The 14,464-nt window shown below is 52.3% G+C and overlaps 1 protein-coding gene across 1 annotated transcript in view; it reads right to left on the minus strand.

Moving 5' to 3' along the window:
• Bsn (bassoon presynaptic cytomatrix protein) overlaps positions 1–14,464 on the minus strand; it is a 90,195-nt gene that overhangs the window by 24,912 nt on the left and 50,819 nt on the right. Inside the window, exon 3 of the mRNA XM_051139982.1 lies at positions 1,755–2,639. Coding sequence (XP_050995939.1) covers positions 1,755–2,639 — 885 coding nt within the window. The remainder of the gene's footprint in view (positions 1–1,754; positions 2,640–14,464) is intronic.

Genomic DNA, 14,464 nt, shown 5'->3' on the forward strand with positions numbered 1-14,464 from the left:
GGCAGAGCATGAGACAGCAGAGCGCGTGTGATGCTGTCTGCTGAGAGCCAGAGGGTCCAGAGTCCAGGAAGGCTAGAACCAAGCAGGTAAAGAGAAGCCCAGATTAGAATGCGGATGTCGCATCTCAAGTCCCCACGTGACTGGAATAATTCTGTGTGGGCTGAGCCAGCATTTCCAGTGGCCTGCCCCAGGGGCTGCCAGAAGGAACTGTCAAGAGCATTTATGCTCCGGGAGACACAGTTTCCCTGCTTAATGGGGGAAATGGACTGAGATGCCCATTGGGGATATGAGGCTTCCAAACCAGGCTAGCTCAAGAGTCCAGGACTCACAGTCCCTCAGTGTCAGAGTCCCACATCTGACCATCAGTGAGCATACACCTACAGACGGGTGTCTCGGCAAAGCAGGCTCTGGAGACTCCTTGATAGATCCTTCCCCCACTTCTGGCCAGGCCAAGTGTCCTCCAATGAGCCACTGACTCTACAGCTTGGGCAGGTGATAGTGTCGGGCCTGAAGAGCCCAGGGAGTGTCACATAAGGAGGCCATTCATCTTACTCAGGCCTTCTCCTCCCCGTAGGTTGGAAGATATGGACTGTTGTGGTCAAGTAGTTTTCTTAGCCACACTAGGTTTGATTCTCAAGGAGGCCCAAGGGAAGTCGGAACAAGGTGGCGTAGAGACAATGGCCACTCCATGACCTCCCTCTTGTCTCACCTTGGACTAATGGTGGCTTGGGTCCCCTGTCCCACCATCAGCCACACAAGACCCAGTTGAATACTACATGTGGCTTAGGTGGTTGCCCGTGTGAAGGGTGCTCGGCCCAGACCTGGCATACATCCACTGGCTATGATGAGTCAATCAGATTATGCTCAGACGTGATAAAGGCAGCCACGGCAAAGTTACACTCGGCAAAGGAGAGAGGCAGTGGGGCTGGGGCAAGAGCACACAGTCATGAGGCCCAGGATGGCTGAGCTCTGCCTGGACCTCTGTCTCTCAGGCCTTTCCAGGACTCCCAGCTTGAGCAGAACACTAGGCTTGACACCAGGCCTCCTTCCTCCTCCTCCTTGGCTCTGTCCCAGTCCCAGTACACACTCCTGGAGCAGGAACAGAGGAAAGAGTACCTACGGCCCCAGCTTTCCCTCAAACTTTCCTATGGAGAAAAAAAGCATTTCTGAGCATCCTAACCCTTAGGAGAGCTCAGTCCTTCCCAGGGGAGATGTGTGATGAAAGCATAGGCCTTCAACACATAAACATTTATGTCCATAACCTTAAGAGAGAGGAGCAAGTGTAGATACCGCTGGCTGGCGTGGAGCCTGGGGCAGGGGTAGGACATACCTCATGCCCCCTTCGGCTCCCTACTTTTGTGAGAATCATAGATCCAGAGCAGGATGGGACTTCAGGGTCTTCCTACCTGACCCAAGAGGTTGACATCTTTCACCATGGTCATGTTCTCAGGAGCTGGAGCTGGGAAGGCCAGTTAAGGCCCCCTAAGCCTGGACTCAGCCCCACAGCACTGGCCAGCCAATGAGAACCAAGAACCACCATTACCCTCCTATTGTAACAGTGGGACAGAAGAACTGGAGCCTGCGGCAGGGGGCAGGAAGTGGATCAGGAGCCCTCTGTAGCATCCGCTGTCAGTGCAGGCTGCAGAGCTAGCTCTCTCTGCTTATCCTGGTTCCCTTGTCTCTCCTTTCCCCATACTCTAGGCCCCGCCTCCTCAACAAAGTTCAAGGAAACTGGCTTGTCCCAGTTCTCTTACCTCCACCAGGTGGGGCGTTGGATTAAAGCCACACAGGTTGCACACCTGGAGCTTGCAGGTGGTGCAGGTGTTGTAGTTGGCTGGGCCCTTGCCACCCACATTGAGCTCGGCTTGGCACAGTGGGCAGGTGGCCCTTTCCTTCGGCGTGGTCTTTGGCTTGGCAGCGGCCTTGGATGCTGCCTGATGGTCTGCTCTGCCATGCTTTGGGCTGACTGTTCCTCCAGTTTTTGCCAGGGCTCCAGGCCCTGATCCAGGACCTGTTCTAGCCCCAGGCTCAGTTTTGGCTCCAGGTGTTGGCCCAGGCCCAGGCCCTGTGCCTGGGGGTCTTGGACCAGCCTCCTTGCTGGCATCACTGAAGACGATCTTGGGTGGCCCCTTACTAGGGGAAGGCTGGCCCTGGGTGTCAGCCTCTGGCTGCACAGACATAAGGGTGCTCGCCTGGGTTAGCAGTGATGCTCCAAGGCCGAAGAGCTTCCCGGTGAGGCCCTCCTGGGTCTGTTCACCAGCACCAAGCCCAGAGGGCACTGTGGTGGCACTTTTGCCCTGGGCCTCTCCTGCAAGTGGCCTGGGCTCAGCTGTGGAAGGCTTGGTGGAGATAGGGGGCTGAGGAGACGCCCTCCCCACCTCTGGAGGGGCAGTTGCCTGGGTAGGCCCAGGCACTGAGGTGGCCCTGGCTGTTTCAGCCTGGCGGGGACCAGACTGTGTGGCCCCTGGGCCCCGAGATCTCTCTTGCTCTGGCTTCCCCAGAGGCTGTTTGGCTGGGGAGTGGGCAGGAGACAGGGCCGGGGAGTGTAGCTGCTGCTGGCTCTTGGATCGAGGCGCAGTGGTCATGTCCATTCCCAGAGCCCTCTGCATCTGACAGTTCAAACAGAGCCATTCCTTCACCTGAGGGAAGAAACCACATGGTCAGCAGAGCAGTCGGCGTCATAGTGCACAGGGCTCAGGCTGCTGCAGGGATGGGAGGCACCTGAGGTCATTATCTGCATGACAGACAGGCAGGCAGGCACACACACATGCTTGCACGCACTCACTCATGCATGCACACACATGTGCACGTGCACACACACCCACACACATCATGCAGAATTACTAAGTAAAGAGTGATAGGTGAGCCAGGCATGGTGGCGCACGCCTTTAATCCCAGCACTTGGGAGGCAGAGGCAGGTGGATTGCTGTGAGTTCGAGGCTAGCCTAGTCTACAAAGTGAGTCCAGGATAGCTAATGCTGCACAGAGAAACCCTGTCTTGAAAAAAAAAAAAAACTCAAAACAAAACAAACAAACAACCTCCCCCCCCCAAAAAACAGAAAAACCAGTGATAGGTGAGAGAGAAAAGCATAAGGAATAAGAAGCCACGGTATGGCTCCTGTCCAGGAAGACCTTAGAGTCTCACTGAAGGGAAGATACATGATGAAAACCCTAGAGAGTAAGCAAGAGGCACTGATGAGGAGAATTGACTGATTGAAGACTTTTGGCATTTTTTTAATTTGGAGGTTATGCTACTGTTTGTTTTATGGTGTCTGTGACCAAACCCAGGGCTCCATGCACATTAGGCAAGCACCACACCTCCAACCACAAGGCAAGGAAAACGGCATAATAATGGGATAAGACACATGCTGGTATTCATGTTGCCATGAACCTGTACAGGGATGGGCATGTGACCATGCCACAGGACAAGTCTAAGTCTTGCATGTCACTTGGGTGCTGAATGAATAACAGAACAGAGACGTTTTCCTCTTGGATTTCTAGTCTCATAAGTAAATACTTTCGGCCAAGTAAAACCGCTTATAAGTCAGAGCATGCCACCTGCAGACTCACGCTGTCTAAGGACTTCTCAGCACACTAGGGAAGCCCCTCATCATAACACCCCGACCTTGCTTTCCACCTGGCTTCTTTTCCTGTCATCTTTCTTGGCTGCCTTGCTCCTGACACCCTGGGTCTCCTGCTATGCCAAGCAATACTCAAAGCAATACTCAAGGCTGCAATGGGTCTCTGCTGCTATGGGGTGGCTTGTCAGGTGGGGAGCCTGAGCTCAGGCACCCTAACCCAGGAATCCAAGAGCAGCACCCAACAGTGAGGAAAGCATCACACTGTGGTTAGCACCCCCTGGTGCCAAGCACCCTAGAGGAAACAAAGGCTAAATGAGTGAGCAGTGTGTGGAAACAGTGTGGTCACGGGACTAGAAAGTGTTGCTGCTGGCAAGAGCAGCCACTGCAGCCCCCAACTGAATGCCTGATTCCCAGGCTGGGCAGCCTGGAGTCCTGTACCTGCTAGCCTCACCTCTTCTGGTGGCCACGTCAGTAGAATCCACCCCTGTAGACACCGGAATATCCATCTCCCCAGCTCTAGAACCTAAGGACATGAGGCGAAAGCAGGCCAGCCTAGGCCCAGCTGGGGACTGTTAACCCACCCTGCACTTTTGAAGACCCAGTGAGACTTTGTCTACACTGGATGAAGAACACCGTAGGAAAAACTTTCCAGTGCCTGGTGCCCTCCTTGGAAGTTCATTCTGGGTGGGGAGGGGCTCACTCTCATCAAAGGGAGAGTTCTCAGAGATGGGCTGCTTCTGCTTATCTGAGGAGAGGCTCTACAAGGGCATTGCTCTCTAATGAGGGACACGTTCTCTGGCCCAGGGGGGCAGCCATCAAATCCATTCCTGTGGTACTTAGAGGCCTAGGCTGCACCCAGTGTTCCAATCCAGTTGTGCACTTATGGTAAGACTTCCTGGGGTCTGAGAAGTTAAGTTCCCTGTTTGGGGACTTCAGGGTGACCCTGCCTTGGGTCTATATAGGGCTAAGCAAAGGCACGTGCTAAAAACCAAAACAGTCCTGTGCTCACCAGCAGCACCTTTTTTCCCCCAGCCCCCATCACCAAGGCTGTGCCACAGGCATCTCACCTAAAATAGAATTTCTTCAAGAAATGGCTGAAACACCCCTCCGTGACTCATCTGCCAGATGGGCACAGCTATTTCTATCCAGCCTTTTCCAGACGGCGGCGGGGAGCCTTGACCGTGTCCTCCCCCAGTCTCTCCCAGGCTCAGGCTCAGGCAGAGAAGCCCTGGTTCATGAGGCCCCCCAAGGAGGACCCTGGCAGAGGGCATTAGCTCAACTCAACAAGGCTTTCCTTTCGGCCTCCCAAAAGGTCCCCAGGGGCTTGCTGGGAAAGACCTAGCCTGGCCTCTTCTCCCTTTTCCAAGGTCTTTACCAGGACACACTATGGGACTAGAGACAGAGATGGCAGCTGGGCACCCACCCCCCCATACCTGTCCAAGCAGGCAGGGTACACAGGGAAAATGCCATGGGGAGACAGATGCTCTGGCCTCAGGACCAGTGGCAACTGCAGCCTTCCTTAGCTGCATAGAGTGAGTCCTCATCTGTGACTCTTAGGTACCCTCAAAGCTGTCCACCAGAATTAAAGGGATTAATTCTCCTATTAGTGTGACAGGAGTCCCCTCAGGGTCCCACTATCCCGACCAGGCACTGGCTCAGTAGATGTGCACAGCTCATGCCTCACGCTCCCAGAGACAATAGAACTGGAAGTACCTTCCTGGGGTGCCCTAAGGTAGATGACACAAACTTCCATCCATCTGACACTTCCTTCCATCAAGGAAGCCCATCCCACCATCTCAGAAGGTTGGTGAGGGCAGGGGGAGGGAAGGGGGGGGGGCTCTGTGCATTCCCTAAACCCTAGTGCGAGCCTGGAGGCAGGAAGGAAGAGAAGGTGCCAGGTGCCACGCACAGGGCTGAGGGGAAGCAGGGGCTGCAGGAATGCGGCTCTCCACAGCTTGTCTACCCCACCGGAAGCCTGCTGGGGATGTGCAGAGGCATGGCCCTATGCTCCACGGCTCGGAGAGGACTTCTTCCAGAACAAGAATCTCGTGTCTGCAGTAAGCACAAGAGCAGCTAAGCAGCCCCTCAAGACCAGGGGAACAGGCAGCTGGTTCTGTGAACCCTGAGTGGAGTGAAAAGGTTAAAAGTGACCTGTCTGCAACAGCCACTCCCTGCTTCTACTGGTTTCTGGGGCAGCTGAGGGAGATAGGGGCTTTAATACAGTTCCTCCAGACAAGGATGTCAGTGGCCTGGGACCTACCATGGCGTATCAGTCTCAGGTAGGGTCCAGGTATATTGGGCACATCTGGCCTCACAGGATGGCCCAGGGAGGAAGGCTGCTAGAACGCCCTAAGGGCTCCAGAACAAACAGGTTCTTTTGCTATTTCCCTCCACTGGCCTCTGTAACAGAGGCCGGGGCTGCAGATCCGCACCACTTGGCCTGTCCTCCTGTGGTGAGCTGAATGTCTGTGGGCCCTAGCCCTCACCAGGAGAGTCACATTCAGCGTTGGATCACTCGGCACTGACATCATGCCTGATACTGAATACATTATTTCCGTTTTAAACATCACAGAGGAGGGTTATGAAGGAGACTTGCTGCTACCAAAGCCAGAGAGGTTCCTGGGATGGCCCCATACCAGCATGGCTTTATGCCTCTCTGGGCTGTGAGTCACTGCTCAGGTCTCAGTAGGAGGTGCGGCCCTCCTCCATCCCTAACCCCCATGATCCCTAGACATCAAGGAGAGGCCAGTGTCTAGGCCTTCGTACAGCAGTGGCGACCACCAGCCTTATCCCACACTCGCTGTTGCACAGCCACCAACAGCGTGCTTTGCCTGTCCACTGTGATCTCAGTTTGTGGAGCATGACAGGGAAAAAAAATATATGACCCAGTCAGACATGACCGGCAGAATAGGCCTGCGCTAACCCAGAGTTCTAAGGTAGGCCCTCGGAGTGTGCCCCAGATCTGAGGATAGGGTTGTGAAGGTGGAGAGCCTAAGCATTCTGAGGCCTCAGCCTCTCTCCCTTTTAAATCCCCAGGACCTTTTGAGTTCACCCCGGCTTTACATCCTTCTGTTGTCTTGGATTTTGCTGCTTTCCAAGTATCTTCATCTCGGCCTTATCATATGTCCTTGCCTCCTGCCTCCCAGGCACCCCTGAGCTGACTTTCCCCATCGGCAGAAGACCCACAGTCCCCATGGGCCTGACCCAGCAGCACTCCAAAGCTCACTAGACGGTACATTTAAACTCTGTAAATGTCATTATGTGTGTGTTTTACCTAAAATAACCTACAGTGCATACTGAATCCTACTTAATAGTTATATGCCTGCTGAAGTGGCCAGTAAATCAACAAAGAAATTAGCTGAATGGACAGATGGCCAGACAGAGGGATGGACAAGCAGACAGAAGGATAGAGATATGATAGAGCCAGGAGAAATTCAGGCATGGTGATACACGCCTTTAATCCTAGCACTCAGGAGGCAGAGGGCAGGCAGATCCCTGTGAGTTCAAGGCCAGCCTGAACTATATAATGAGTTCCAGGATAGCCAGGGCTACACAGAGAAACCTTGTCTTAATAGCCAGAAAGGCTCCCTGCAAAAAACCCCAAATAACCAAACAAAAAACCAGGAGAGTCACAGGCAAATGAAAGATGCAGATAGTGGGTCTGCATTTCTTTTCTTTTTTCTTTCTTTTTATTTTATTTATTTATTTATTGGTTTTTTTGAGACAGGGTTTCTCTGTGTAGCCTTGGCTGTCCTGGACTCGCTCTGTAGACCGGGCTGGCCGCAAACTCACAGGGAGCCACCTGCCTCTTGAATGCTGGGATTAAAGCCTTGTGCCACTACACCCAGCAGGATCTGTATTTCTTATACAATTCTTTCAGCTTTTCTGTGGGTTTGAGTTTTCTCACTATACAATATTGAGGAGGAAGATACTGCCTGCTTGCTGCTGCTTCACCATCAAGGCATCGGCGTCCGTCAAGTGGTCCCCCTGGTGTCTTTTGGTTGCTGGATTATAGACTTTGCTTGTATACTTTGATATTTTCTCTTAAACGTCTTAAATTTTCACCCAGTCCAATCTGTGTTTTTCTCTGTTGACTGTGCCTTTGATGTCTTAAGACAAGAAACCACCAAGTCCAAAGTTGGAAGAGTTTGCCTTGCATTTCCTCCTAAGAGGTTTACAGCACCCCCCCTTGGGTGTAAGTGCTGCATTCACTTTGGGCTTAGTGTTGTACACGGATGGTGCAAGGGTCCAGTTTTGTTCTTTTGCATTTGGACACCCAGCTTTCCCAGCAGCATTAAGCTTTTTCTCCATTGGACGTTCTTGGTGCTTCTTGACGAAGATCATTTTACCTTGATTGTAACTTGATAGCAGAATGCTTGGTACCTGGTATAAGTGTAATCTGTGCAAGGCTGTGGGGTTGAATCCCAGAAACACACTCTGTCTGTCTGTCTGTCTGTCTGTCTCTGTCTGTCTGTCTGTCTGTCTGTCTGTCTCTCTCTCTCTCTCTCTCTCTCTCTCTCTCTCTCTCTCTCTCTCTCTCTCTCTCTCGTGCATGGAAGCCAGAAGAGGGCACCTGGAGCCACCTGATACATGCACTGGGACCTGAACGCTGGTCCTCTAGAAGAAACAGCAAGTGCTCTTAGCCACTAAGGCATCTCTTTAGCCCCTCCAACTTTGTTTTTCGTCAAGATCGTTCTTATTATTTGAGAGTTAACTTGTGTGTGCCTATGTAGGCATGCATTACGGCTTGTGGGTGTAGGTCAAAGCACAACTTGCAAGAGCCAGGTCCTGGGAGTTGAACTCAGTTCATCAGGTTTGGCAGCAAGCCCCTTTATCACTGAGCCATCTCGTCACCCCCCTTTTCTCTTCCATCTTTACTCCATTGTCTTCATTCTATTTCCTTTGACTTTATGTATAAGAACAAGAGTTTTAGGGATAAAATTCTGCATTTTCTGCTTTGGATTGCTTTCACATTTGTGTTCAGCTGAATAGCCCTGTTTTGTGGCTGGAGGGAGCATTCCATGTCTGATAGCTACAGCCATGAAGCATCCCATGCCCCAGCAGTCTCATCTTTTTCTCATGTCCCAAGTGGGTCTGGTCTCATGTCCCCAGTGGATCCAATTGGTCCTCTCTTCTGAAAACAGTCAGCCTGGGGCGGTGTTCTAGCAACAGAGGTGGCTGCCTGAGAGCTGGCAGAAGCTTGGAGTGCTTTCCTTTAGTGACTGAAAGCTTTGGTTGTTGCTGCTATCTTTTAATCAAGGTGGCTACTATAAGGCACACTGCCTGAAGACTAGGCACATGGCGGTTAAGATCTCCCCCACACCCCCCACATCCCCACATACATCCCGCCTGCCTAGAGGTCCACTTCCACTTTCTTTAGGGCTTAGGGGAAATGGCTACAGCCATCTCTTCCTGGAGAAGGACACTTTTCCTTTCTTTTTATTTTATTTTCCAGCACAATCCAGGTCCTATGCCTTTATAACACCCGCTCCTTGTTTGAATCTGGCCCCAGCAGCAATGTGGCCAGGAGGGGGCAGAGGAAAGGGGACAAGGCTGCTGGCTACCGCTGAGGGTTCTGTGCTGCTCACAGCACCACCCCCGGGCCATCTGGTGCCCTGGCCCTTGCAGGGAAGGAGTGGGATGCAGGCCTTAGAGGGAGAGGCTTAGATACCAGCTCCCTGCCTTCTCTGCACCACCCACCTTGGGTAAGTGTCTAAGCCCAAGGCTCTCCATCAGGGTAAGGGTAGGGGGTGCAGCAAGTTAAACAGACCTGCCTTGGTCTCAGCAGCATCCAAACCTGAAAAAGGTAAGGGCATGGCCACACTCTCACTCTCACACTCTCACTCTTTGTTTTGTTTTGTTTTCTCCCTCTCCCCCCACCCCCGCTGCCACCTCTCTCCTTCTCTTCTCTTCTCTTCTCTTCTCTCTCTCTTCTCTCTCTCTCTCTCTCTCTCTCTCTCTCTCTCTCTCATGTGGTGTGTGTGTGTGTGTGGCCATGGCATGTGTTTGGAGGTCAAAGGGTAACTTCTCTTTTTCCACCATGCAGACCCTGGGGTTTGAACTCAGGATGTCAGGCTTGATGTTAAGCATCTTCACCTGCTGAGCCATCTCATCAGCCTTGCAGTTTTCTCAAGTGGAGCGCAGAAGTGAATCAATCTCCAGGACAGCTAGGGCTACACAGAAAAACCCTGTCTGGGTGGGGAGCCCTCATGCCCCTCACAGGAGCAGGATGGACCTGGCAGGCACAGGCTCTGGCAACCCACTGGCGTCTGGGCCTGCAGGTGCCGAACCTTCACGCTGTACTCATTCCTTGGACGTCACTCACAGGTCAGGGACACTCTCATCAACAGGAGGCCTGGGCCAGCATGTGCTTCAGGGGCTGCTCGGAGAGGTCCCACAGGCTCTGAGGAGGGCGCAGTGAGCAAAGTCACTGCTCATATTCTCCTACGGCTCACTGCAGGCCACGGGCTCTTCCACCTTCACAGCAGTCATGCGACGGCTGTGCCTTGCCTTCTCCCTCAGACTGTCGGGACAGACAGGAACAGGCCCTCCTTCCTGTAGCAGATGACTGGAGAGGCCTGACGGGGCCTGTGGCTTCAGCAAAGCCACGGAGGTCGGTCCTCGTGCGCCTGCTTCTACTTTGGACAGCTGTGACACTGAGGACATTTACATCTAGACTAGGAGAAGCATCTCCCCACTTCCTCCCCACCCCCAGCGCTGAATGTCAACATCTCTGCTCTCCTGCGATCGATGTGTTGTCAGAGCAAGGGTTTCTTGTGGTTGGTAAAAAACAGTGCTGATGCCAAAAGGAAATACTCTGCATGTCTGCATGGTATTTTAGCATCGTTTCTAACAGGTGAAATCTTTTTAATTTTTAAAAAGGTGTATTTTTATTTCGCGCTTTGCCTGTATGCATCGAAGTGCGCCATTGTACATGCAGTACTCAAGATAGCCAGGAGAGGGCATCAGATTCCTTTGGAACTGGAATTATAGATAGCTGTAAACTGCCTTGTGGGTACTTGGGAACTGAACTCAGGTCCTCTGCTCTTGTATTAAGTAGCAAGTGCTTTTAACTGTTGAGGCATCTCCAAGCCCACAGGTGTAATTCTTTACCTGGCTTGAATTGAAAAAAAAAATTCCAAGAAGAAATGACCTTCCAGAAGAAGGGCTAGCCCAATCCTATTTATTTCAGATCAATTTTATTATGAAGAAAAGTGAGACACCTCCCCCACGGGGGTGGGCGGTGGGGGGAGGAACTAGACGACTAACCGCTGTGTTTGACTCTTTATGTTGTTTTGCTCCAGAGTGATCCAGAATAAGCCAAGATTGCATAAAACTGTCTTTTGTCTATAAATGGAGCCTGTTCTGAGCTCCTCTCCCCGGGGAGTGAAGAAATCCCTGAGTGAATGAAGTTCCAAGTGGATTGTGCTGTTGAATTGGGCGCAGCCATGTCAAGGATGCTAGCCTCAGACCCATGGGAAATGGCAAAGCTCTCCCCGCCCCCAAGGTGAGCCTCAGAGCGGTGGCAAGCACTCCTGGGGGATATGAGTGTGAATGTTGACAGTATGTGCAGAAACTGTTCTTATAGCTTCCTCCCCTCAGGTACTTATGGCCTAGAGACTACTCCCCCACAGAGACTGCTCCTGCCAAGATTAGCCAAGCCTTCCTCCTCCTTCTGCTAGGCTGCAATGAGCCAGCCTCTCTCCTCACCTCTGTACAATAAACACGCTGAGCTTCCAGCGTGCTGCAGTTTCTCCACAGAGAGCCAGGCTCACCTGACCCAAGCTTTCCTGACTGTCTGTCTGTCTTTTCCTCATTCCTTCATGGCCCAGTCAGGTCTGTCCCTGGAGCTGTGCTGGACATGGCACTCCCCCAGTTACTATTCAGTTTTGTTTTGTTTTGGCTTTTTGAGACAGGGTTTCCCTGTGTAGCCTTGGCTGTCCTGGACTCGCTTTGTAGACCAGGCTGGCCTCGAATTCACAGTGATCTGCCTGCCTCTGCCTCCTGAGTGCTGGGATTAAAGGTGTAGGCCACCACCGCCTGGCTCTCTTCAGTTGTGATATGCCCCACACACGCAAAAACCTAGCAAAGTGTGTGGCAAGCTTCTGTTCTATGGAGCCTCCATAGCCAGCCAACGGGGCATGGGCAGAATGGTGACTTACATGACTGGCCAAATGACGCTGTTCTCCCTGTGTGTGACTCATTTCCGAGCCTCGTGTGCTATTTTGTAGCACCCGCTAAAGTAAAGTAGTAAGACCCTGACTGATTCCAAAAGATACAAAAATAAAATCACTGGTTGAGGGCGACCATCGCGCAGTGGCACCCGGTTTCTGTCTTTGTTCACTGGCTCCTCTACAGCAGGGTCAGCAAGAGGGCTCCACCCTTCTCCCATCTGCATGGTGACCTGAGTCACAGACCAATTAGCAAGTCTTCAGTCATGACACCTAAGAGAAATATTACATTTTCATGATCACATATCCAATACCTAAGAATAGGCCCTGAGATCCTCCATGCCATTTGTGTGGTCCTTGTTCCTCTCTGGAACTGCTAAATCTCCCCCCTTGTCCATACATCCTATTGACAGGCCCTAGACAGAGGACCTGGCCTGGCAGGGCCAGCCATCCAAGGCCCAGCATTTCCACACTCCCTCCTGTGGCTGGCTGTAGTGTATCTGAACTGGGCATGACAGTACTCCCCACCCTTTTAAACTCCAATTGGACCACTGAAGAAAGTATGTGATGTTATCGAGTCTCCTATAAAAGGTCACACACACACGCGCGCGCACACACACACACACACACACACACACACACACACACTCACCATCACTCGAACACACTTGACTTCAAAACCAGCCTCTCACATATGGAGAACCTCAGGCTAGACCAAGTTAGAGGTATACAGAATAGACACGGTTTCCCAGGACAGATTAAACAGATGGGCGGACAAAGCCTATAAAGTTGTTTTCTCGTCATATTAAAGTATGGCCCAGGAGGTAACTCTGCTCTTAGCAAGTAACAAAGGGCAAGGGCACTGGCTTGACAACCATGCTTTGCCACTCCTCAGGAAAATGTGACAAGGGTTAGTTTTCCTTGATAGGAGTAGCTCTGAAAGCCAGCTCCAGGGAAGCAAAGATTCTGCCTGGGGGCCCCAGGAGATAGCACGTCTGTGGGGCACAGGCCTGTAGAACAGACTAAGACAGCATTTTTTCAAATGGGGCGCTGCAGAACAGCAGCACCTCCCGTGCTCCGTGACAGCAAGCCCAAGAAAGACTGCCAGCTTTTAGTCCTATCTAAGAGCTCTGGGTGCCACGAGGATGCCAAGAGCTCACATTAAAGGACTACTTGATCTGTCCAGCCCAGCATTTGTTTGAAGTATTTGGCCAAGAGGTTTGTTCTCCATAAAATACTGCGAATTTGCAGTAACTTTGAGGCCTTCTTTCCTCCTGGCCGTGAGCCTCAGCTTCCGCCCAGCACAACAAGGCAGATGGACAGAGTGTCTCCAAGGTCCTCCTACTCTGCTGTTTTTCTAGGCACAAAGGCTGGCTCCCTTCCCATCTCTCTAAAGGTTCTGGGCTTGAAGGAACAAAGAGGCTAAGGCTGTGGCATAGGAGTGCTGGGGTACCCACCAGACTGCAGGGCCCCCCCCCCCCCGTGTGCTTCTTTCCTGATTCCCACCCACCCCACCTAGGGCTGCCCCACAAATGAGCCCCAGAGGGGAGCAAGCAACACAGCGATGGGTGATGGCGGCCCGCAGACACATGGGCCATCTGCCAGGACTTCCTGCTCCTGGGAGGTCAGGTGCTTCTGAATTCTCAGCTGATTAGATCAAACAGGTGAGCTTCCCCGTTGCTGATCACACCATCCTCAATATGGAACAGCTAACGCTTACTTAACTGATCGGTGCAAATGGGTCTGTTTCTAATCACAGATGCAATCGTCACGCGCGCGGGAGCGAGCATCGCCTCCTCAGGAAGCCTCCACATTCCAGGAGCAACTCCAAAAGCACTGAGTCATCGGCTCCTTCCCCAGAATCTCACACTTTCCTCCTGAAAACCACACATCCCACACCCACAGCACCTCACAGCATATATAGCCCCTGACCTGTTAACAATTATTCTCACTTATCTCCCCTCCTACACGATCCAAACAACTCCAGCTGCTGATAAATCCCAGGGGCTGCCTAGAGTAGCCTCTTTCCACCCCGTCCAAGGCGGTCTTTTGGGGGACAAGCAGACTTCTGTGGGTTACCCTGTGGGGGTACAAGGATGCCAGAAGACCCACTCAGTGTATTTCAAAAGTGTGGTCCTAACTTAGCTAATTGATGGGAGTACCCAGCCTCTGGGTCACCAAAGGCTCTGTTGGGCATCCCACTCCAACACAGAGCATCCTGAACAAAGCCACGGTGAAGATGTGGATGGACGGTCCTTTGGGGCAAAAAGAGGCTGACCGCATGGATAGAGTCCTGTAGTACAGCTCTTTGTGAGAGGAGGATGCTGATACTCTTGCGACTGCTTGGTCTCCACCCCAACACTGGAGAGGACAGCCTAGTCCTTAGGCCCCTGGCACTGGAACACAGAGAGGCACTCTCTGTCCCGAGACCAGCTGGGGTGCACTTCCCAGACCCTCCTAGAAGTGTGATCCCCTTACATTGTGCCCCTCTCCAGGACTGTCAAGGAGAGAGGCAGGCCCAGGGCTAGGGAAACTTGACTCTCCTTGGAGGCAAACATAATCGCTAATGGAGTCGTACCCTTTGGGAGAAGTTGTCCCTACGAATTTCTCTTTCTCGATCCAAGGCCTGCCCCCCCACCCCCACCCCCACCCCTAGGCTAAAATTAAACCAGTTAAAAAGCATTTTGTAAGCCAGGCAGTGGTGGTGCACGC

This window comes from Acomys russatus, chromosome 32 (assembly GCF_903995435.1).
Source record: "Acomys russatus chromosome 32, mAcoRus1.1, whole genome shotgun sequence".
In the NCBI taxonomy this organism is placed as follows: domain Eukaryota; kingdom Metazoa; phylum Chordata; class Mammalia; order Rodentia; family Muridae; genus Acomys; species Acomys russatus.